The sequence below is a fragment of the Lactuca sativa genome, chromosome 6, assembly GCF_002870075.4.
Source record: "Lactuca sativa cultivar Salinas chromosome 6, Lsat_Salinas_v11, whole genome shotgun sequence".
NCBI lineage: Eukaryota > Viridiplantae > Streptophyta > Magnoliopsida > Asterales > Asteraceae > Lactuca > Lactuca sativa.
Window position 1 is genome coordinate 183218985 of NC_056628.2, and position 23765 is coordinate 183242749.

The 23765-nt window shown below is 38.5% G+C and overlaps 1 protein-coding gene across 3 annotated transcripts; it reads right to left on the bottom strand.

The window, feature by feature from the left end:
• Positions 1 to 18232: 18232 nt before the first annotated feature.
• LOC111878280 (probable pectin methyltransferase QUA2) lies at positions 18233 to 22864 on the bottom strand. 3 transcript variants are annotated; one of them, XM_023874783.3, is made up of 10 exons: positions 22715 to 22864; positions 21953 to 22184; positions 20873 to 21580; positions 20647 to 20782; positions 20336 to 20576; positions 20010 to 20235; positions 19677 to 19852; positions 19285 to 19588; positions 18944 to 19082; positions 18233 to 18759 (listed from the first exon to the last, which is right to left on the bottom strand). In XM_023874783.3, the coding sequence occupies exons 3-10, from the start codon at positions 21574 to 21576 to the stop codon at positions 18595 to 18597; spliced, it is 2091 nt and encodes a 696-aa protein (XP_023730551.1). In that variant the 5' UTR covers positions 21577 to 21580; positions 21953 to 22184; positions 22715 to 22864; the 3' UTR covers positions 18233 to 18594. The 3 variants fall into 3 exon arrangements, with proteins under 3 accessions (XP_023730551.1, XP_052620763.1, XP_052620762.1); XM_052764803.1 differs by lacking the exon at positions 22715 to 22864 and having other exon boundaries at positions 21953 to 22320; XM_052764802.1 differs by lacking the exons at positions 21953 to 22184; positions 22715 to 22864 and adding an exon at positions 21720 to 21862.
• Between the last annotated feature and the right edge of the window lie 901 nt (positions 22865 to 23765).

Below are 23765 nucleotides of genomic sequence, written 5' to 3' on the forward strand. Positions count from 1 at the left end.
ATAAAATGTGAAAAATTGTTTTGAAATTTACGGTGTTACAATTTTCTAGGAGATACAAAAATTACATCAAACTCTTACAAACATTTACAAACACTTTCATACAAAACAATGACACTAAAATACTTATGAACTCACCAGCTTAAATGTTGATCTACTCTTTCAAAATAACTTGTATTCTCAAGTCACCAGTAGACAGGTACACTGGACCAGGTTTTGAGAAGACGAAGCTTATACAAGACTCGTCTTTATTTTGATTATTCATTTTTGGTGTCTTACAAACTATACACAGAACACACTTGTATTAAATTATATTATTAATGAAATGGATGATGTTGTTGCTTGTTTACTATTTTGTCCACTGTTTCCCATTCTGGATCATCTTCAATTTTAGTAGACCCATCAAGATGACCATATACTTTGTATCCAATGCAGTGAGTTTTGAAAAGCTCTTTCTAGGAATCATAATTCAAGCGATCGAGATCGAGAAGAAGGGGGACATAAGACTTGATATTGGTTATCCCGTAGATTTTATCGTTGGGACTAAGTTTGGGATTAGAAGACTCTCCGGTCATTGTGACGAAGAAGAAGAGAGAAGATGAAGAACAGAGGTGAAAGGTGAGAAGAATACCACCACATGTATGGATCGGCTAGGGTTAGAGGGTAGAATAGTCTGATACAATATTAGAGTGAATATTTTCCCATGAATTGGCATTGAGCCTCTCACGTATATTAATACCACAATAATACAAAAGGGCTACAAATAAGAGTAATGGGCTAAATACAATGTTGGACAGCCCAACCAAATACAAACTAAATATAAAATATATACATACCAGATATACGTCTAACATTTTTGTTGAAAATAAATTAGAAAAAATGTAAATTATAGTCATTTTCTCTTAAAAAACAAAACAATATTTTATTTATTAATCTAATTTACATAAGATGCAGTCTTCTTAACACATAAATACCATCCCTTATGTGTTATGCTGACGTGGAGTAAGGAGACATGAACTACCCAACATCACTTTTTTAACAAGTATTTTTCATAAAAATGCATTTAATATCAATAAATATATTTTATTTATTTTTTCCCTAAAATCCTTTATAAATACCATAAAATTTATAACAATTTACTTCCTTTTTACACAACATTTCACTCTATATTTCATACATATTCAAAGCTTTTTAGAGACATATTATTATTCATCTTCTTCAAATGATGACATCTGTCCAGTTAGTACCGAACATTATCCATCAAATAGAGCAAAATTTAGTTTAAATAACAAGAATGGAAACAAAAAATAGAGATCGTGAAGTTTCGCACAAACCTTTGGTCCACCTTTACTTTTCTGAAATTGTGCATATGACGCTAAGGATTTCAAAATGCGGTTCAGTTTGAATAAACGACTATTCCTACATATAGATAACAACTTGGAACATGAGTACAATTTCTATAGGTTCAAATGGGATGCTAGTTGTAAAAGTGGTTGCAAGCTACTACAAAAGTGTATGGTCTCAATTCAGCTTATGGCACGCAACAACTTAGGCACTTAACAAATCCATTATATTTTCTATTATTCTAAGTTTTGCTACCAAAGTTTCAATCACTTTGTCATTTTTTGGTCCTTCTTCAGCTTTTGCAAAGTTTTGCCACAAAAGTTTCAACATTTAACCATTTTTGGTCCTCCTTAACTTTTTACTACATTATTTGTGGAGTTGACACTTTTGGTCTCCCAACTTCGATATTATCTACTGCTAGCCCCAAAGGCAGGGCCGGTCAATTGATTTTCAATGCCCGGGGCGAGATTCTAAATTATGTCTTTATTTAATTAAAAAAATAGCAAAAATGAAATAAATTTTATAGTCAAACGAAAACAAGGTTACACAAACAAAAGCATACATAAAATTTATCGAAAACGATGCCTCCTTGCATTTTTTGAAGCAAAAACATCTATTATTTTATCATAATCAAGACTTCGTAGGAATTGACTTTAAATACTCAAAATTGCTAATCCATTTAATCTTTCTTGAGTCATGGTACTCCGAAGATATGATTTCAATAACTTCAATTTCGAAAAACTTCTTTCCGCGGAAGCTACCGTGACCGGTACCGTCAACAAAATCCTATATGCCACCAACACATTGGGAAACATGTCCATTTCCTTTGCAAACTCCATAATTTTAATGGCTGTCCAAGGATGTTCACCTTTGTATGCTTCATCCGGCAACATTTCCTGCAAAACTTGTAACTCAATAAATAAATCTTTTCCATCAATATCAAGGTCCTCACCATTTGTCAAACTAGTTTCAAGTTTCTTACAACATTTTTTTAATTCATCATCAAATAAAGATTTGAACTTTAAACCAACAAACAAAAATCCAAAAATAGATTCAAAATGTTGTATTTGCTCAAATCTACTTCTGAATTGATTTAGAGTCATATCTACTATAACAACAAAATAATCAGTTCTAAAATTTTCTTGAGAAAATTGTTGTTCTCTTTCGGTATTTGGAATTTCATCAAATTGTTTTTTCTACTATAAACACGTTTGATAGGAAATTTTGGTTCAACTCCAATTTTTCTGCTATTTCTTTAGCCTTATTAATAGCAGAGTCAAACCCATTTTCCCTATATTTTTCAAAATAATTAACTAATCCCTCTAAGTTTTTTATTGCAACATCAAGAATCATATCTTTGGATTGTAATTTTTTACTTACCAAATTAATTCTATATAAAATTTCATGTCATATCACTAAACTTAAAATAAATTCAAAATTAGAAAATTCACCATTTACTAGTGATTCTGCATCTCTACAAACATTACCATCATCACTCACTTGAGCTAATTTTATTAATGCTTCTTTTATTTGAAAAAATTGAGTTTTTATTGCTTTAACACTTTCAATGTGACTTTCCCAACGAGTAGTAAATAATGATTTTAGGGTTAATTCATCAACATGATCAAGTAAAACACTCCATCTATGTGTGGAGCTAGAAAAATCATTATATATTGTTTGACACATACTAAAAAAAGTTTTAGCTTTATGACAAGAATTTGCCATATCCCACAAAACTAAGTTTAAACTATGACATCCACAAGGCATATAAAAAGCTCTTTAGTTTATATCAAGTAATCTTTTTTGTACACCTTGATGTTTGTCTTTCATATTTGCTCCATTATCATATCCTTGTCCTCGGATACAACTTATATCCAAGTCAAGAGATTTTAAAGCATTTTGTAACACATTAAAAAGTCCTAAACCAGATGTATCTTCTACAATTAAAAACTCTAAAAAAAAACTCTTCAACTTTTATTGGAACACTTGTAACATCAACACATCTAATAATTAAAGTCATTTGTTCTTTACGGCTTGCATCCGGAGTGCAATCTAGAATTATCGAAAAATATTTTGAATTTTTTATTTTTCTAATAATTTCATTTTTTACTTCGGATGCCAACATTTCAATTAATTCATTTTGAATTTTTTATTTTTCTAATAATATGGACTCGCCGAGTCGCCAGCTAACACGTGCTCGAAGACCCGACCCTACTCGGCGAGTCAGGCTATGAACTCGCCGAGTCCCTCTTATAAAACTTCAAAACAAAAACCAAGGAATTAACATACCGGAGACGGGTCGTTACAATTCTCCCCCACTTATCTCAGACTTCGTCCTCGAAGTCTACTACGGCTGAATCTGCAAATATCTCTGGGTAGTGCTCCCTCATCTCCTCTTCAGCCTCCCACGTCCATTCCGACCCCTTCCGGTGCTGCCACTGCACCTTCACTAACTGAATTACCTTGTTCCTCAAGGTCTTGGTCTTCCGGTCCAGAATCGTGACCGGCCTCTCAATATAATTAAGGCTACTATCAACCTGAATATCCTCTAGTGGAACGACTGCTGACTCATCCACCAGACACTTCCTCAACTGCGACACATGGAAAGTGTTGTGGATCTGACTAAGCTCCTCAGGAAGATCTAACCGATAAGCAACCCGACCCACCCGGGCCAAAACCCTGAAAGGACCAATAAATCCGGGGCCCAACTTGCCCCTCTTCCGGAACCTGATGACACCCTTCCAAGGTGAGACCTTCAGAAGGACCATATCCCCCACCTGGAACTCCAAGTCCGAACGCCTACTATCGGCGTAGCTCTTCTGCCGACTCTGAGCAGTCTGCAGTCTACTACGGACCTGCTGGATCAACTCAGTCGTCTTGAGCACTACCTCCGTGCTCCCGATGACCCGCTGACCGACCTCGCCCCAACAAATCGGGGTCCTACACTTCCTCCCATACAGCATCTCAAAAGGAGGTCGATCAATGCCCGCATGATAACTGTTGTTATACAAAAATTCCGCCAACGGAAGATACGTATCCCAACTGCCACCGAAATCAAGAACACATGCCCTAAGCATGTCCTCGAGAGTCTGAATCGTCCTCTCGCTCTGCCCGTCTGTCTGAGGGTGGAAAGCGGTACTGAAATGAAGACGAGTACCCATCTCGTCGTGAAACCGCTTCCAGAATCTGGATGTGAAACGGACATCTCGGTCTGACACCACTGATACCGGCACTCCATGACGTGCCACAATCTCTCGTACATAGATATCGGCTAACTTCTCCGCCGATATACTCTCCTAGATCGGGATAAAATGGGCACTCTTCGTCAACCGATCCACTATTACCCATATCGAATCCACTCCACGTGCGGTCCGGGGAAGCTTGGTGACAAAATCCATGGTGATGTCCTCCCATTTCCATACGGGAATGTCTAACGGCTGCATCCTGCCGTGAGGTCTCTGATGCTCCGCCTTGACCTTTCGGCAGGTCAGGCATTTCTCGACGTACCAGGCGACGTCCCGCTTCATGCAGGGCCACCAATAATCAGGTCGAAGATCTCGATACATCTTCGTCGCCCCTGGGTGGATAGAAAACCGAGACTTATGAGCCTCATCCATCAATACTTGCCGTACTCCACCCCAGTACGGTACCCACACTCTTCCGTGAAGCGTCAGCAAACCTCGACTATCATAATCAAACGAGGCTACTTGTCCCACGATTCTCTCACACTTCTGTCTCTCCTCTTTGAGGCTCTCCACCTGAGCCTCCTTGATCCGCTCCAACAACGGAGTGATCACTGTCATCCTCAAGCATAGATCTCTGATAGGGGTCGCCGACACTTTGCGGCTCAGGGCATCGGCCACCACGTTGGCCTTCCCTGGATGGTAAAGGATCTCACAATCGTAATCCTTTAGCACATCCAACCACCTCCTCTGCCTCATGTTCAGACTCGGATGATCCATAAGGTACCTCAAACTCTTGTGATCCGTGTAAATAGTACAACGGACCCCATAAAGGTAATGCCTCCAAATCTTGAGGGCAAACACAACTGCCCCCAGCTCCAAATCATGGGTAGGATAATTAGCCTCGTGAGGCTTCAACTGCCTCGAAGCATAAGCTATCACATGGCCTCGCTGCATCAAAACTGCTCCCATACCTGTGATCGAGGCATCACAATAGACTACAAAGTCCTCTACTCCCTCTGGCAAGGTAAGGATCGGAGCCTCGCACAACCTCTGCCTGAGGGTCTCGAACGCTGTCTGTTGCTCAGGACCCCAACGAAATACCACTGACTTCTTGGTCAGTCGGGTGAGCGGCACTGCAATCTTGGAGAAATCCTGAATAAATCTCCGATAATACCCTGTCAACCCTAGGAAGCTCCGAATCTCAGATGGAGACTTCGGGACCTCCCACTGCATCACGGCCTCTATCTTGGCCGGATCTACCATAATACCCTTCTGGTTGACGAGGTGACCAAGGAACTGCACCTCACGCAACCAGAACTCACATTTGGAGAACTTTGCAAAAAGTCTCTCCCTCCTCAAAGCCTCTAGCACCTCCCGCAGGTGCTCCTCGTGCTGCTCCTACGTCTTGGAATAAACCAAGATATCATCTATGAACACTATCACTGACCGATCCAGCATCGGCCTACACACGCGGTTCATGAGATCCATGAACGCGGCTGGAGCATTGGTGAGCCCAAATGGCATCACCACAAACTCATAATGACCATACCTGGTCCTGAAAGCAGTCTTCTACACATCCTCATCTCTAACCCGCATCTGATGATAACCGGAGCGTAGATCGATCTTGGAGAACCAAGACGCTCCCTGAAGCTGATCAAACAAATCATCTATCCTCGGGAGTGGGTAACGGTTCTTCACCGTTACCTTATTCAACTCCCGATAATCTATACACATACGATGCGACCCATCCTTCTTTCTCACAAACAGGATCGGCGCCCCCCAAGGCGAACTGCTCGGCCGAATGAAACCCTTGTCTAACAGCTCCTGCAGCTGTGTAGACAACTCTTGCATCTCAGGGGGAGCTAGTCGATAAGGTGCTTTGGCTATCGGGGCCGCACCAGGAATGAGGTCGATCCTGAACTCAACCTGTCTCTCAGGAGGTATCCCCGACAAATCCTCGGGAAACACGTCCGGGTAGTCTCGAACAATAGGAACATCATCAACTGTCGTCTTGCCCTTCTCCCGGGCATCCAAAACGTAAGCTATAAAACCGGCGCAACCCTGCCAAACATAGCGCCTTGCCCTTGCGGCGGAACAAAAGGTCGGTCCTTGCTGTGGCCTTTCGCCCTGAATCACTAACTCTCCCCCACTGGGAGTGCGAACCCTCACTAGCTGAAGCTCACAATCAATCACCGCCCCATTGGGGCTTAGCCAATCCATGCCCACAATAACCTTATTCCCTCGCAGGGGAATAGGTACCAGGTCCACTGAAAACTGCTCATCAAACAACTGAAGGGAACACCCTCTATGCACTCTGCCGACCCTCACGGTCCTATCAGCTGCTATCTCAACCTCTAATGGACAATCCAGCTCCCCTGGAGCTCTACTAAATCTCTTGCTAAGCGCAAGCGATACGAAAGATCGGGTAGCCCCTGAATCGAATAATACCATAGCAGAAATGCCGTTCACAGAGAACGACCCTGAATAAAACATACAATCATAAAAAATATTCAATCAATAATAATAAAGAGATAAAGGGAAGATACATACCCGTCACCACATCAGGAGTCGCCCGCGCCTCCTCTGCTGTCATCTGAAACGCTCTACTCTTCGCCACTGGCGCATCAGCTCGGCCCTGCCGGCCATCTGTAATCCTCAAAGTAGCAGGGGCAGGTGCAACCACCTTCCCTGATGCAGCTAAGCTCGGACACTGGGACTTTTTATGTCCCCTCTGATTGCACTGAAAGCAAATCAGATCTGATGCTGCAACGGCAGTAGCAGGAGCCGTACAATCCCTACTCAAATGTCCAATCCGACCGCACTTGAAGCAGCCGGAACTCCCTGCCTTGCACGCTCCTTCGTGCATCTTCCCACACCTACCACATCGACCGTGGCTCGGCTGTCCCCTGGACCTGTGATCTGAAACCCTGGGCTTTTTGCCCGAACCGCCTGAACCCGAAACCGCCTCCGGTTTCCTCTTCTTCTCCATCTCGAGATCAATCTCCCTCTCCCGAGCTCTAGCAATCATATCTTCCAGCGTTTTACAGCTGGACCGGCTCACAAACTGGCGGATATCGCTCCGCAACATCTCATGATATCGGACCTTCTTCATTTCCTCATCAGCTACGTACTGAGGAATGAGAAGAGCCCTCTCCCTGAACTTGGCGGTGATCTCCGCCACTGTCTCTGTAGTCTGGGTGAGGTCCTGAAACTCCCTAGCTAGCTGTTGCACCTCAATGACCGGTGCAAACTCCGCCCTGAACCTAGTAGAGAAGTCAGCCCAGGTCATGGCGTCCAATGCTGCATCATCCCCAATGGCATGTCCGACCTCCTCCCACCAATCCCATGCCCTGTCCTTCAAAAGACAGGACGCCAATCTGACCTTGTCCCCCTCGGGACATCTGCTAGTACGGAAAGCGTTGGCCACATCTGCCAACCATCTGGTGCTCGCTATGGGGTCTCGCGCCCCATGATAGTCCGGAGCTCCACATGCCCTGAACTCCCTGAAAGTAAGGGTGCGCGACCCCATCATGGCCGCCACCTCGGCACGGAAGGTGCCCAATCTCTCATCCATCAGCTCCAGAATCCCCTCCTTGATCGAACCGAAGATCACAGGAGTCTGCTCTAAAATGATGCGCGTAATCTCCGAAGAAAGAAACTCTCGGGTCTGCTCATCCATGCGCTCGTCCCCCGAGCCTGAACCTGATCCCTCCCCGGCACCTCCGCTGCCGGCTGCTGGTCTGGAACGCAAAACCACCATTCTGAAACACATCACAACTACATCAGAAACTGAAATATCTCAAGGGATCATTGATACTATAACTAGCTTCCTGGTCTTGTCTCAGCCTTTCTTGATTCGAGTACGGATCCTCTGCTTTCAGTAGTACGGGCCCATACTACCTTCCACATCTATCCGTACTTTCTTCAAGAACTGCCTTGACTCCACCAAGTCACTTCTACTACTACTGATCTCTGCTACTCTCATCCTAGGCTTGCCCTAGGGAAACCTCAGGCTCAACTCAACTAGTCCTCAGCTGCTGAAGGTCTCCTTATAATGCTAATTAGCCACCACCTGAACACCATCACATGTGACGAAGATCAGATAATCCTTCAAGTAAAAGACTCGTCCCTATAACGGTTAGACTCAAACAAGAGCTGCGCAATAGGGCCAGTTCCAGTACTCTGGGATTATTCAACCGTGATCACATGTGGTGTGACGTGTTCACCTAATGGCTAACTTCCATCACTCAGAACTCCCACAAAGCACGAAGCAAGCAGCATTCGGATAAAGGAAACATACTCAGGCAAAACTATTCTCAAACGAGAAACTGCACTAGCATACAATGCTAAGCTCATAGTATCAGGCATAACCTAAACAGGCTATCCTACTGCTGTCTACTCAATACTAGCATGCAATACTCATAAAGCTGTAACACATAAAACAGGTACATAAGGCATCCTCTTAGATCCTTAGTCCTATACTAGCATGCTGTTCTACTGAAACTGAAACTGAACAATTAACTTGTATGGGTAATTTGGGAGTACTTACTTGAGCTCGGCTGATCGCATGCACCACACCCTTATCTTGTTTTAAAAAAATTTATTTCCTTCTAAGTGCTTTCAAAACTCTCTTAGAAAACATTTCCCTTTTTAGAAAAATCTTTTTATTTCCCCTTAGTTTGAGTTCAGATACACCCGGAAGTGCATCCGAATCCCTCAAACCAGGGCTCTGATACCAACTTGAAACGACCCAAAATACGACCCAAAAATTTTGTTTTTCAACATACCCAAAAACCATAATCTGAGTGTCATATCATAAAACCATACATGATATATCTCAAAATAACAATAAAACACTGTGCGGAAAACTGTATCATATCCATGTCATATAAAAATCAAGAAAAAAATCAACACCCAGGATGAAAGCTGAAGCTGTGGTGTGTGCGATGCCATCAACCCGAGCTCTTCCCTCTGCTAGCGGAAGTACCTGAAACCAAAACTGAAACTGTAAGCACGAAGCTTAGTGAGCTCCCCCAATTTACCACATACCATACAATAATATAACAAGCACATACTGGGGCCTTCCCCCCCCCCCCCCCCATCGGACTGAAGTCCGAAGCTGACTGACTGGGACCTTGTCCCCTACATCGGACCGAAGTCCGAAGCTCACATCAGACCGAGTCTGAAGCTGACTGGGACCTTGTCCCCTACATCGAACCGAAGTCCGAAGCTGACATCGGACCGAAGTCCGAAGCTGACTGGGACACTGTCCCCTACATCGAACTGAAGTCCGAAGCTGACATCGGACCGAAGTCCGAAGCTGACTGATCATAACATAAACGTATCACTTATCATAAACACACATAATCCTGTCTGAGCCACGGAGGCATCAAACATGCTAACTACTGCATCGGATAAAATCCGGATACTACTGTTAACTAAACGGGCTGGCATTGTGGCCTTAGACCCGTTCCTACTAAAAAGGAACTCACCTCATGAACTGGCTGCTGAGTGAATAGCTCTGAGGGCTAACTGCTGCTGCTGCTCCGGTATCTCCCCGGCTACAAGTCCATAAACACACTCAATCAAATACTAAACACTGCACTGGGTAAAATGACTCTTTTACCCTTGGTCAAAGTCAACTCTCGGTCAAAGTCAACCCACAGTTGACCTGACTCGCCGAGTTGGGCCGCCAACTCGCCGAGTCCCCATCCTCACTCCTCGACCCTACTCGCTGCTACTCGTCGAGCATGGCATCGACTCAACGGGTACTCATTCGATCCAAGAATTCAGACAATCTTCATCCAACTCGCCGAGTCATATGAACAACTCGACGAGTTGTTCTTGAGCTTAAGAAGATTTCCTTGGACTCGTCGAGTTGTATGAACAACTCGCCGAGTCCCTCCATTACTGAGTCTACCCTCAAACTCGCTGAGTCCACTCCACAACTCACTGGGCCCACTCGACATCGCTCAAAAGGAAGAAATCGGGGACTTCGCGACTCGACTCGCCGAGTCGTTCTTCCGACTCGCCGAGTCACCGCCATGCAACTATACTACACTCGATTCTGCTCGAATCCAATACATACAAATGATAGATCTGAGTCCAATAAGCTGATTTACCACGTAAAGTTTCCAACTTTACGTGTACAAACACATGAACAAGGGAATAAAGGCTAAAAGATGCTTAAAAGGGGTATATCTAGGGCTAATATGCAAAATAACTTCATAAAGGCAATAGATTTGGGCTCTACAACTCCTAAATGAACAGATCTAAGGTTATCTCGGCATAAGAGAGCTTCCATATCAACATAAGGCTTTAAGAAGGCATTAATAAGATCTAGAAGAGGGTTTTAAGGCATAAAAGAGAAGGAAAACTGAAGAATACCTCAAATAACTCTTGCTTTCCCTCGAATCTCTGCTCTACAGCCCTTCTCCTTGCTTCTTTCTTCTTCTCCTTTTTTAATCCTTCACAATAGCACACAAAAATCACTATAATCACTCAAGAACGAAATAGGGTTTTTCTCACAGCTTTAGAGGGTGAAGGAGGCGAGATTGGGGGCTATAAGGTGGCTTAAATAGTGGGCAACCCGGGGATTTAGGGTTTCTCCCAGACAGACAGACTCGCCGAGTCCAGAATATGGACTCGCCGAGTCGCCAGCTAACACGTGCTCGAAGACCTGACCCTACAATGCGAGTCAGGCTATGAACTCACCGAGTCCCTCTTATAAAACTTCAAAACAAAAACCAAGGAATTAACATACCGGAGACGGGTCGTTACAAATTTACTGCAATAGATAAACTGTGACAACCCGAAATTTATTCCGTCACTTTTAACCCCTTTCCGTTAATAAGCCTCGTTTTGTTTAACTGTCCGTTAACTTTTGGACTGGTTAATTAATTTGGGACTTTTTAAATGACTTTATGAGGGTTGAAATAAATTAGAAACACCACAATTTTTCCCTTGAAAAATTGTAGTTTCAACCAAGTCAAAATACGACCACTAAATCCGGTGCGACCAAAAGCCCCGTTTAACGGCAGTATCGGGTAGATTTCCACTGAGCCCCAACTCAAACCCCTATATAAGGGAGAGTGGACTTCATTTCCACCCTTTTCACTCTCTCTCTACACTCTCTCTCTACAACTTATTTTCGAGCCTCAAACGAGTAAGCCATCTACCCTAACTTGTTGTATAGCCTAACTAACATGCAAATTCGTGTTTAAGGAATCAAATAGGTGCAAGAGTAGGTGTTTACGGCCCAAGAACACTCTTGGACCGTGAAGACCCCTAAATGGGGTTTTTTAAGCCCCAAAACCCCTCCAAATTGCCCCTAAGGCTTAGATATGACTTGTAGACTTGCACATTCGGACTTAGAACACCTTGAACTAGACTTTTGGGGAGTAAACTTGAGTTTACTGCCCAAGAACTTGCTTGGGCCATAACTCCCCTTCATGGGGAGTAAACTCAAAATCAAGTGTTAGAAATGCCCTCAAATACCTCCTATGGCCTTGGAAAAATGTCTAGAAGCAATCCCATAGATGTAAAGGCTTTAAAACTTCAATTAATCCAAGGAAATAGGAGTTTACGACCGTAAACCCCCCCCTAGGAAAGGTCCATGGGCCGTAAACTCCTAAAAGGTACCCAAATGATGCCCTAAACTCCCCATTTGACTTGGAAAAATGCATAGGATTTTATTCTCTATCATTTAAGTCCTTAAAACACCAAAAGTATATACACATAGGAGCTTACGGCCGTAAACTCCTCAAATGGTCCCTTTGTTGCCCTAAATCCACACAAGTGCCTTATATTTGGACTTAGCATAATTCTACAAGGGATATAAGACACTTTGGCATCCTAGAACATCCTCACCATGAGTTTACGGCCGTAAACTCATGAGAGTTAGTCCTAGGGCCGTGAACTCTATAAAGAGTTTACTCTTGGAGAGTAAACTCCCTATTTAAGCCATACACACCCTTAAATGTTACCCGGGATACTCCAAACACTTAACCAAAGTGTTTTCCGCACTTTAGGATGCGCATACTTGTTTAATTAGTATTATATGTACTAATTGTATGTAAACATATGTCATCATATGTTAATAGGTCACTAAGTGTGTTCAAGTCTTTACTTGACACCGAGCTCCCAACCAGCACCTTCGTCGGATCCACTTACATCAGGTGAGTTCATACCCCTGAATGAACCTTTTAAATGTTTTTACATGTTTTAATGGGGGGGAATACAAGTTAAACATGCCTGTTATCATATCAATCACATGTGATTGATAACCTGCATGCACAAGGATTTATTACACCGTCAACTGTTTTGCCAAGTATGATACTGCAAATGGTTTTCCAAAACAACTTTACTTGTTCAAATCTTTACTTATATTGTTCTATCAAAATGTGTTTATGAAAGGTTTTCAAAGGATTTCTAAAGGTTTTCAAACTTATTTTACAAAAGAATACCAATTCGTGATTTTCTCAAATATAAAGGTTTTCCAAAGTTCATCAAAGTTTTCTTCCATGTTTTTATACTCCTACTTTGTTAGATACTACTGCTTCATTATACTTCCACTTAGTTAATGCTACTACTTCGTAACGCTTTTACTTCGTAATACGCTCCTACTTATTAACGCTACTACTTCACAATACACTTCTACTTCACAATATACTTCTACTTATTAACGCTTCTACTTCATGATACGCTTCTACTTCACGATACGCTTCTGCTCGCTAACACTTCAACTTCGTTAAATGCTTCTACTTAGTTAAATGTACGCCTGTGCTTGTATAGTTATATAAATAATGTTTAAAGGACTTAGGAAGGCTAATTCGCCCTATTTCCTTTTCTTCGTTGAGATGTGGTCTGGTGGGATCGGATATCCGTCCGAAGGTCGTTTAATCATTAATTATATATTATGTATACATGTATAGACATAGAGGTTTACACCGATCAGTTCACTTCCCTTGGGTAGCAAGGGCATCCTCCCATTCGTCACTCATAGATCAGAGACACTAGTAACTATTATAGGAATAGTTAGGAGACTCTATCTCTCACTCTATCTCTCTCTCTATATATCTCTCTCTTACTTTAGAATGTGACACACTATTTCCCACTACGGTGCTTCATTGCGCCAACGCCGTGTAACCAGAGTCTCCGGGTAGGAGAGCGAACATCATGTGTATAGATCTATACGGGACTGACACTCCCACACCCTGACTACTAGCTACAGTCCGTGCCGGTAAGGCCCATGGGTGACATGAAGCCACTACTACTACTGCCACTACCTCTACGCGTGACCTGGAGGGTCATCAGATACTCTATAGTCGATCAGCATGGTTACATACAAGTTCACATTCACTCTTTGTTTTAGACCTTGCTAGACGTATCATTCATTTGATATTGTCTGGGGTCTGTATTCACTGTTTTTAGACCTTGCTAGACATACCATTCAGTTGATACTATATGGGGTCTGTTTTCACTGTTTTTAAACCTTGCTAGACGTATCTTTCATTTGATACCGTCTGGGGTCTGTGTCTCCCTTTTGTTAGACTGAGCCAGGCGTGTCGTTCATTCGACACTCTCCTGGAGTCTATGATTTCTTTGCCTTAGTCAGCAGTATCTTCTGCTAAGGCATATGATATTTTCCCTTAGTCCTTTTACTAGTAATATTCTCCTAATTTCCATAAAATCAAACACCATATTTTGGTAATGATAGTGTTTAAGGGAAAATTACTTTTTACAACATAACTTTGTCGGGTCTTGGTAGAAGACTACTTTTATTTAAGAAAATATAGGATTTTCTGGAAATGACTCTAATACACTATAGACTCTAAAACTACTACTTTTATAAAGTTATTTTGAACTTATACAAATGACTCTAAATACTTATGAACTCTCCAGCATTTGTAAAAATGCTGATACTCGCTTTCAAATAACTTGTATTCTCAGGTCAGCATTAGACAGGTACATCCCAGGCGCTTTTGGTGAAGACCGTTTAGTACCAAGCTGCACTTATACTATTACTTGTATTACTTTGATGTTTCTATGTACTGTAAACCATGTAAAACTATTACTATTAATGCAATGGTTGTTGTACTTTGATTACTATACTGCATATGTTGTGATACTTGACATGACGTCATCCACCACAGAACGTTTCTGCCGTTCCGGTTTTGGGGTGTGACATAAACTATTACAGCTTTAGGGTAGTAGAGGTGAGAGGTCGATTCAGAAAGAAAGAACATATGAGAAGCTAACGAGAGAAAAGGCGAGAGAAGGCTGCCTGAAAGTTGAAGTGGAGAAGAAAGGCAGAGAGCGATGACTTACTTGTGAGCGATCGATATAGCCAAGGGTGTAACGGTCCTCTCCATTCTCCAGAAGGGACGCCCGATGCCTCGTGTTCTTCATCTTTGGCGTGTGTTTTAGATCGAAGAAGAATTGAAGAATGAAGAGTCGATATGCTTCTGTTGGTTGGCGCTAATCAGTAATTAGGTCTCCATCGGCTGTTGCCACTTGCCCGCCTCCTGCCCCTTATGTCTTCACATTTTACTAAACTAACCAAAGCCCAATATACAATACACTATAACAGGCTTTAAATTGATGTCGTGGCCCAGCTCGCCCTGGGCTTGGGCCGGCACTTCCCAAAGGGTTTAAGAGTTTTCCACTTTTGGTCACCGACCTTTACCAAATGTAACACCTTAAGTTTTTGTCATATTAGTTTGTAAAGTTGCCGCTTTTGGTCCACCCCTTTAATACACAATCTTATTTTCCTCAAATAACTTTATATATATATATATATATATATATATATATATATATATATATATATATATATATATATATATATATATATATATATATATAAAGTTTTGTGACAAATGTTTCAACACTTTGCCACTTTTGGTCCCTCCTCAAATTTTTACCATATTAGTTTATGGAGTTGGCACTTTTGGTTCCTTAGCTTCGATATTCTCTACTGCTAGCCACAAAGGGTTCAAGAGTTTCCTACATTTGGTCCCTATTATTTACTAAATGTGACACCTCAAGTTTTTGTCATATTAGTTTGTGGGGTTGCCACTTTTGGTTCCCTACATTCAATATTCTACTATACGGTGTTATTTTCCTCAAATAACAACATATATATTTAATTACCAATGATAGCAATAGATATCAAATAAAGTATTTGTAGCACTATGTAAGAACGATGCTACTATACGTAAAAATAAACCTTTCAAAGTACGATACCCTAATTGGAAAAAATGTTTTAAATAAAAATGCCGACCCGAGGCGAAGCCCAAGTTCTTTTACTAGTTTGTATTAAATCGTGCAAAACGATAAGAATTTTTATATGTTATTTTTATTAACATATAATTTCTTAACATGGGGGGAGTTGAAAGGGGCAAAGTGGACAGCTGCACATGACTTAATTTTTTTATTATATATTTTTATTTTAAAAATAAAAACTTATAATAAAAATTAAAGGCTTTTTTTTTTTATGGTTCATTCTGAATCTTTAAGAATATTTACTCAGGACCGACTATATTTCTTAAGGGCCCATTTCTTAATATTTTAACTAATCTAGACATCTAGTTATCCAATATCCACTGCCCAAATGGTTTAAAATAAAAGTGCATGTACGGCTTACTCACATGCGATATTGTACAAAGTTAAACCCGTGGACCACTTTTATCGTTTATGTCACACTAATGTCACAAATGCTTATTTTTTGGCATAATGCTACGTATTTCGTATTTAATAATGTTACTTTATTGATTTTATATAAACATTTACTTTCATATATTTAATAATATGTGATTTATATCAAATATTAAAGGGTTAACACTATTTTATGGAAAATAAATTATTTTATTGTATTTAAATAGTCAACAAATCTTCTAGTTTACAAAATGAGAACGCAAAACAAAAAAGTAATCAAAATTCACTCTCTGATTAATGGAAAAACTGATTCAAAACCAATGTTTACAATCTATTCTTATAATCATAAACTCGATTATAGATAGGTATGTATAGACTAACAAACCAACTTGTATTAGACTAGGAAACTTATAACCAACTTGTCATAAACTAAACTTTTCATAAATTAGATTGCTTGGTCTCCAAGTCCTCATCGACTTAGGATTCCAACAATCACCCCCGAATCTCTAAGTCCTTCTAGAGAATTCTTCAACCCCGATCAACATCCTATTATCTCTTTTCACCACCCCGACCTCTTTATCAAGCTTGTTCTAAGAGCAACTTTCTACCTAACAACAAGACTAGGTCACGACTACATTTACCGTCTTCCATCACCCGCAAAATGAACCGAATCAAAGCCACCCGCTTTGACGTCTTCTCGTCCGTTTATTTTGCGCCTCTAGTTGGTCTCTCTCTACCTTAGAACCAATCCGATCAAGAAAAACCGAGGCTGCTGTTGAGATGCTTCAACTCGTAATCAAAAACAATCCACACCCCCTTAAAACGAACCCGGTTCCCACTGCTTCTGCCCCACGGCGAAAGGCTACGGTATTCTTGAAACCGACTCTCAAACCGGCACCGTCTTCACCTCGCTCTGATACCAATTCTAGTTTACAAAATGAGAACGCAAAACAAAAAAGTAATCAAAATTCACTCTTTGATCAATGGAAAAACTGACTCAAAACCAATGTTTACAATCTATTCTCATAATCATAAACTCGATTATAGATAGGTATATATAGACTAACAAACCAACTTGTATTAGACTAGGAAACTTATGACCAACTTGCCATAAACTAAACTTTCCATAAATTAGATTGCTTGGTCTCTAAGTCCTCATCGACTTAGGATTCCAACAAATCTAACTTATTAAATAAAAATCTAATGAACTTGTTTTTTTGAATTATATCTTTTTCAATTTATATTTTATCTTAGATTTTAATGTTTGTTAGGAATTTTATTTTTTTTACAAAATTGCCCCAAAGTTCTTTTTTAACAAATTTACTTTTTTTTTTTTCAGTTTTTCTCTAAACATTTTATGGCTTTTTTTGTAACTTTTTATAGCCATTTTAAACTTATGTTACAACTATTTTAAGTATTATTTTATATTCTTACAAGTGTTTTTTTGAAACTTTTTATATATTTTTAACATGTTTTTACAGCCTGTTTAACCATGTAATTTGAATTTAAATTTATATTTAAACTATGTAATTTTTTTGTGCATAATATAAAATAAAAACGTATGTAATTCGAATGGTACGGCGTGATTCACAATTTCACATGCATATGTACAAAGTTGAACCCACTGGACCACTTTTATCGTTTATGTCACATTATTGTCCTAAATACTTATTTTTTGTCATAATGTTATGTATTTAATAATCAATGTTAATTTACTCACTTGATTTTATATCAACATTTATTCTCATATACTTAATAAACTGTGATGTATATCCAATATCAATAAATACATTCAAAATCTAATTCTCTTTTCCTTTTATTTATTTGAACTTTGTAAAAAGTTTTTCATAAATAAATATTACATATATGAACATGACTTCCTGGTCTACATATAAATTTATTCTCATCTAACTTCATTTAAATATATTTTTAAGAAATAAGTGTTTTTATATTAAAATGATTTGAAATTTCTTTCATTAAAAGAAAACTATAAGGTATTAAGTTATTAAGTTATATATAGCATTAATATCAAAATATGGTCAAGAAAATCAAACACAACAACCATAAGATTCTTTTCGTCATCTAATCCCTTGTGTATATATATATAAATAATAACATGAATGCCAACTTGTGCTTATTTCTATATATATAACCCAAATTCATAATGTGATTTCTATATTTTATAAAACACAACCAAACAAAAAAAAAGTGTAAAACTCCCCACCTATAATCTTCATGTAATTACATTTCTCCCATGCTCGCCTTACAGCTCCCACAGGTATTCGTTTAGGGTTTAGGGTTTAGGGTTCACAGCTTTCAGCCGAACCCTCTTTCTCTTTTACTTTCTCATTCTTTAAAAAACTTCAACTTTTGTCCCATAAAATATCCAAAAATCAAGAATCCAAACACTTCACGAAGGATTTGATCGTCTCTTTATAAACGGTTTTTGGCAAACAAGCAATTTTTCATCACTATTGCTTTCAATTTCCACAACCCGTGCTTCCCATTTTAGCCTTGCGGTAACCATTCTTGCGGTTTCGATTAAAGAAGTTGTGTCCCGCAGTATCACCCAACCCTGAATAAATAAATGATGTTTAAAAAATATATGATAATCTGATAACCCTAACCCTAATTTGATTCGTACATCACTACACTTTTAGTCCATGAGTTTTAACGCTTTTATCGATTCCTTTAGGGACTAGAACCAAGAAAATGCTAAACCGAGGGACCAAAAGTGTAAATTTGATATTAACAAATACCTCAGGTCGGAGTATCCGGTCTATCTCAAAGAATATATCCATCATACTGCAACGATGATGCTTTTCACTTTCAAGCGATAAAAGACCTTCCGCATGAACCAAATCATAAGTTCTTGGATACGTTGGAAATGCTTCACACCTACATAAACAATTCGATTCAATTTTTATCTGTTTGATTCAGTACAACTTGTTCTGTCATGTCATGTCATATGCTGCTAAGTCAGATTGACTATGACATAAAGTAGGTTAAACGTAGTATAACCTGATATGTCATGTCATGTCATGTCATGTCATATACTGTGTAATTAATGATGAGATGGGAGAAACGAATGGAAGGGTACCAGTCATGTAACACGCCAAGGAAGCCGCGGTCGAGGATAAGAGGGAGGTTGTTGGGGGCGGTGGTGGGGACCACGTTCATGACCCATACGGATTTGCGTGCGTCGAGTAGCGCGGAATTAAAACCACCGAAATGCGCGTTCATGTCAAGTACGTTTCTCACCATGTTGTATGGTGGGGACGGGTCTTCAATCCCGGGTCTTTTTGGATGGTCTGAAAATATAAGTGGAGATAGCAGAGACCAATAGTTTCTTATTGCTAAATTCCAATTCACATCGTCTTCATAAAGATCATCCGAAAGTACACCTAATATTTAAAAAAAATTAATGAAATAAGCCAACCATTATAATGCAAGAAATAACAATGTAAATACACAAATAAAGAGAAGAAATACCATGGATAGCGAGTTCCTTGGTGTTTAATCTTGCTCTAGAAGGCCAATTTGGTCTTTTCTCAATTGGAATCCAACGGTGGCTATGAGTTCCTCCAATGCATGCCTCGAGTTGATGATAATATGGAGATTCAACATCATGGCCCACTTTGCAGATCAATGGGCCCGATCCATGGTTCCTATTAAATAACAAGTCGTATATAATGAGATAGAGATCACTTACTTTTTTTTCTTTTTGACTTAATGCAAAAAGAACGATTTAACAAAGAATCTTTCCCAATTAAGTGTTTGACTTTATATAAAGTTATATAGTAATAGTGAAGTAGTGTTTATTACCTAGAAGCATAACAATCTTTATTACTCGGTTTCTTCCATACAACCGTTTTGTCTTGTTGTGATAACAAATCCCAACAAAGATCTTTAGCAAAATTACGCACAAAATCCCATTTTTTTAAATTATCTTTATTTCGAGTTGAAATTGGGGTGTTGGCAATTGGTGAAGTCCAAACAAAGTATCCTCCAGGCCTAAGAACTCGATCCACTTCAATCAAATGTAAACCATCTGTGCCAAATTTTTTTAAAAAAAAAAAGTAAACTTTATTTTTAATTATTTCGACAACAAATAATGATAAAATCATAATTTGAGTTGACCAAAATGATACCTTTATGATTCCAGTCAACCCCATCCCAAGCACTGTGTACCATGTCGTATGACAGGGACGGAAATGGTAATTTCTTTGAAGTAAAGGAAGCAACCAAAGCAGGAAGACCTCTTTCAAGAGTTATTTCCACTTGACTCCCTGAAGATTCATAATTTGCTATACACATGGTTAAAAGTTGCTTTGGAAATAGATGTGCCCCTAGGCTACCAAAACCACAACCTATATCCAATATTGTCCTCACCTGAAAAAAAAAATTAAAAATCAAAAAAAGAAAGATACCCTTTATTTCAAGAAAAGATTTTTTCACTTACACCAGCATGAACAAGGTAAGATTCATTTCTTAAACCAATCATTTCTGCAATTTGATGAGAGTAATCTTCGATACTATCATCAACCATGGAAGATGCAAAACTAAATGAGATTTGATCTTCATCTAACAACATCATCCTGATATTAACACAACAAATAATAAGAAACTGAATCAATAATCTTTAAAGTTTTTTGATTAGTGAAGACTTTTTTGAATTTTGAACTCACCTTTTGGTCAAACTTCCAGATGAAAGTACTTGTTGTGCATTTATTTTAACATTATCAATCCAAATAACATCTCTTCCAGTAGGCCATCTGTGAGGAATCTTGTAAGCAGGAGGGGCAAGAACCAAACAATTCTGTTTTGATGTGGGTCCACAATGGCGATCATTTTCATGTCCCATGGTCAAACCAAAGTCAAGGTTTTCTGTGGTATTGAAACAGGGTATGTAGTTTTCTGATTCTAGAGGACAGAATTCAGATTCTTTAACACCAGAAGTACCAAGTGAAAGCTCTCCAATGTCCCATAAGTCTGATACAAGCTGTTCTTGAAGCCTTCTATATCCATGGAAAGTGTGACCTCTAGAAGAAGTTGTGAGAGATATTGTCCACCAAAAGGATCCAGTAAGGGCAAGAATTATGATCATAAATAAACTCAGCTTAAGCAAAAACAAAGTTAGTTTGTAGCGGTTTCTTGAAGTTACAGGGCTGTATTGATCAGGAACAATATAGCCATTTGTGGGAATAGATTGTTTGGATGATGAATTAATCGAATAAAAGAACTGAAATGGATTCCTTGAAGGGGATAAATGATTCTTATGTAAATCTTCATTCTCTGTTTTGACTTTCATTTGAGAATCTTTCATGAAGTCTTGAATGTCCTCTGGTAATTTTCCCCCACCAGAAATACCTCTATGGAGTGACCTAGACATTCTCCTGCATTCAAAACATACAAAATCCCTAAATTTCAAAAGGAACAAAAAGAAAAAGGTAATGGAAATAAAGATAGGATGCACAGTGTAAGATCTGTTCATATAATCAACTCCACTAGATCCATTAGAGCATATTAGCGTACCCATTAAACATAAGTACTTGAGTTTAAACAGAAGATAGTGACACCAAGTAAAATTCACTCTCATGAAGGTGATCACCAAAACCCCAAATTGAAAAAAAAAAAAAAAAAAAAGGAATCAGATTTGATGTTATATAACATCATACATAAGCGGCAAGTTCATTAAAAGCATATAGAGAAAAGAAGATGAACTAGTTCCGAATTGGATGACAAAAACTAAAAATAGAAAATATTACCTTGATTAGATGCAGAAAATTCAACAAAAATCCGGAAATTCAGCCAGTTATTGTGCAATCTTCCATCATTTCATGTTGCACACTCCCACTTATATATTTTTTTTCTCCTATCACCGATTTTGCAGAACCTTGATTTGATTTAGAGAATAAGGTGGTATATGAGCTTGAGAATCGCCCCAATCACGAGAAACGTCGCTCGTGAATGCTACTCAGTACTCACTTGAACTAGATACTAGAGAGAGAGAGAGAGAGAGAGAGAGAGAGAGAGAGATGAGAGAGGGCATGTAGATATATATATAATATATACAGCTTATTTGTATGTATATGTAGATGCATACACATACACACTGAAACACGCAATGGAGAATGGCAGATTATCGATGTGTGAAAAGAGATGGATAAATATGCAATTAAACGCGGAAATAAAATTCTCTCTCACACACGTACACACAGACAAAACGCATTAATGGAGTGGTGCTTATCTAGCTGTAATTTTGGTAATTAATTATAAACAGTAGGTTAATGAATAAGATTCATCTCAGATTAACTACAATAGGTAATTAATTAACTATTGAAACTTAAATTCATAGTTTAATCGCAAAAGAGAGAGAGAAAATCGATAGCGATTCCATTGAAGAGTGAAGACTTGCTTACATTACAGATATGTCATATGTCACAATCTCGTACTATTAAAAATAATAATAATAATGAATATGGGATCAGCTGCACTGTGTGCATAACCGAGTGTAGAATTAGATTTACCTCGAACCACCGTCCGCCATCGTCACTATGTCGACCTGCCGCCGGAATTACCGGCGAATGTGTACACAATATTATAGTCATATATGTAGGTGAAGAGAGAGAAAGTGAATGTGAGCTTCCGATTTCAAGCTTTACACCGGCATTGAAGGATGAATGCAACTATACAAGGAGGGTCTCCACCACATGAATTAAACCCTAGAAATTTCAGATTGAAAATTGATTTGGGGTAAAAAATTTAAATTGTACGTTCCTGAATCTGGTACCTGTGCTTCATGTCCCAAATCTTGAGAATCCCTTTTTTCAGCTTTTTATTTTTACTGTTTCTAATATCTATTTATAGAATTTTTTTTATTTTTTTCATAAACAATTATATTTTTAATATTTTATCTAAAAAATTATTTTCTTTTATTTTTAATCACATTTTAAGAAAAATCATTGATAATTATCAATGTTTAAGAAAAAAATATTGTCGACTTGTTATAGTTTTTATTAGAAATTCATCATTAAATATTGAATATTGTGTTTCAATAAACTTTGAATCTATTTTCAATAAATCACTAAATTATGTATATATTTTCAGAAAAAAAAAATCATTTTAATTTAAAGAAAAATTATATAGTTGGTCTCTGTAAAGCATGTCCTAAGAAATTTTGGATACAAGGGGTCCTTTTTACAATGAACACAGATGGTCTTTTGGACAAATATCCTTAAAAACTAATGTTAAGTATATGTAAATAACCAAAATACCGTTTATAAATAGTTTATCATTATTTATTTAATTTCGTCTTAACTTTTTGTATTTTAATTTTCTTTTTTAAATTTAGTTTTTCTTTTTTTTTTTCTTTTGTTAATAGTATTGGATTTATTTATTGTTATTATTATTTTAATTATTATTATATTGTTTTTTTACATTTTTTTTGCTTGCATTTTATTTTATTTATTTAGATTTTTTAAGTTTTGTTTGAATATATTGTTTAATATTTTTTACATTTTGTTTGTTTACATTTTTTGGCATTTTGTTTGAATAAATTCTTTTAATTTTTTTGAGGTT

Excerpts from the sequence above, each read along its gene's own strand:
- LOC111878280 (XM_052764802.1), bottom strand. Across the intron at positions 20,236-20,335 it reads GGTTGACTGGAATCATAAAG|ATGGTTTACATTTGATTGAA; the intron begins GTATCATTTTGG and ends AATTTGGCACAG. Across the intron at positions 19,083-19,284 it reads CTTGGCGTGTTACATGACTG|GTGTGAAGCATTTCCAACGT; the intron begins GTACCCTTCCAT and ends TTGTTTATGTAG.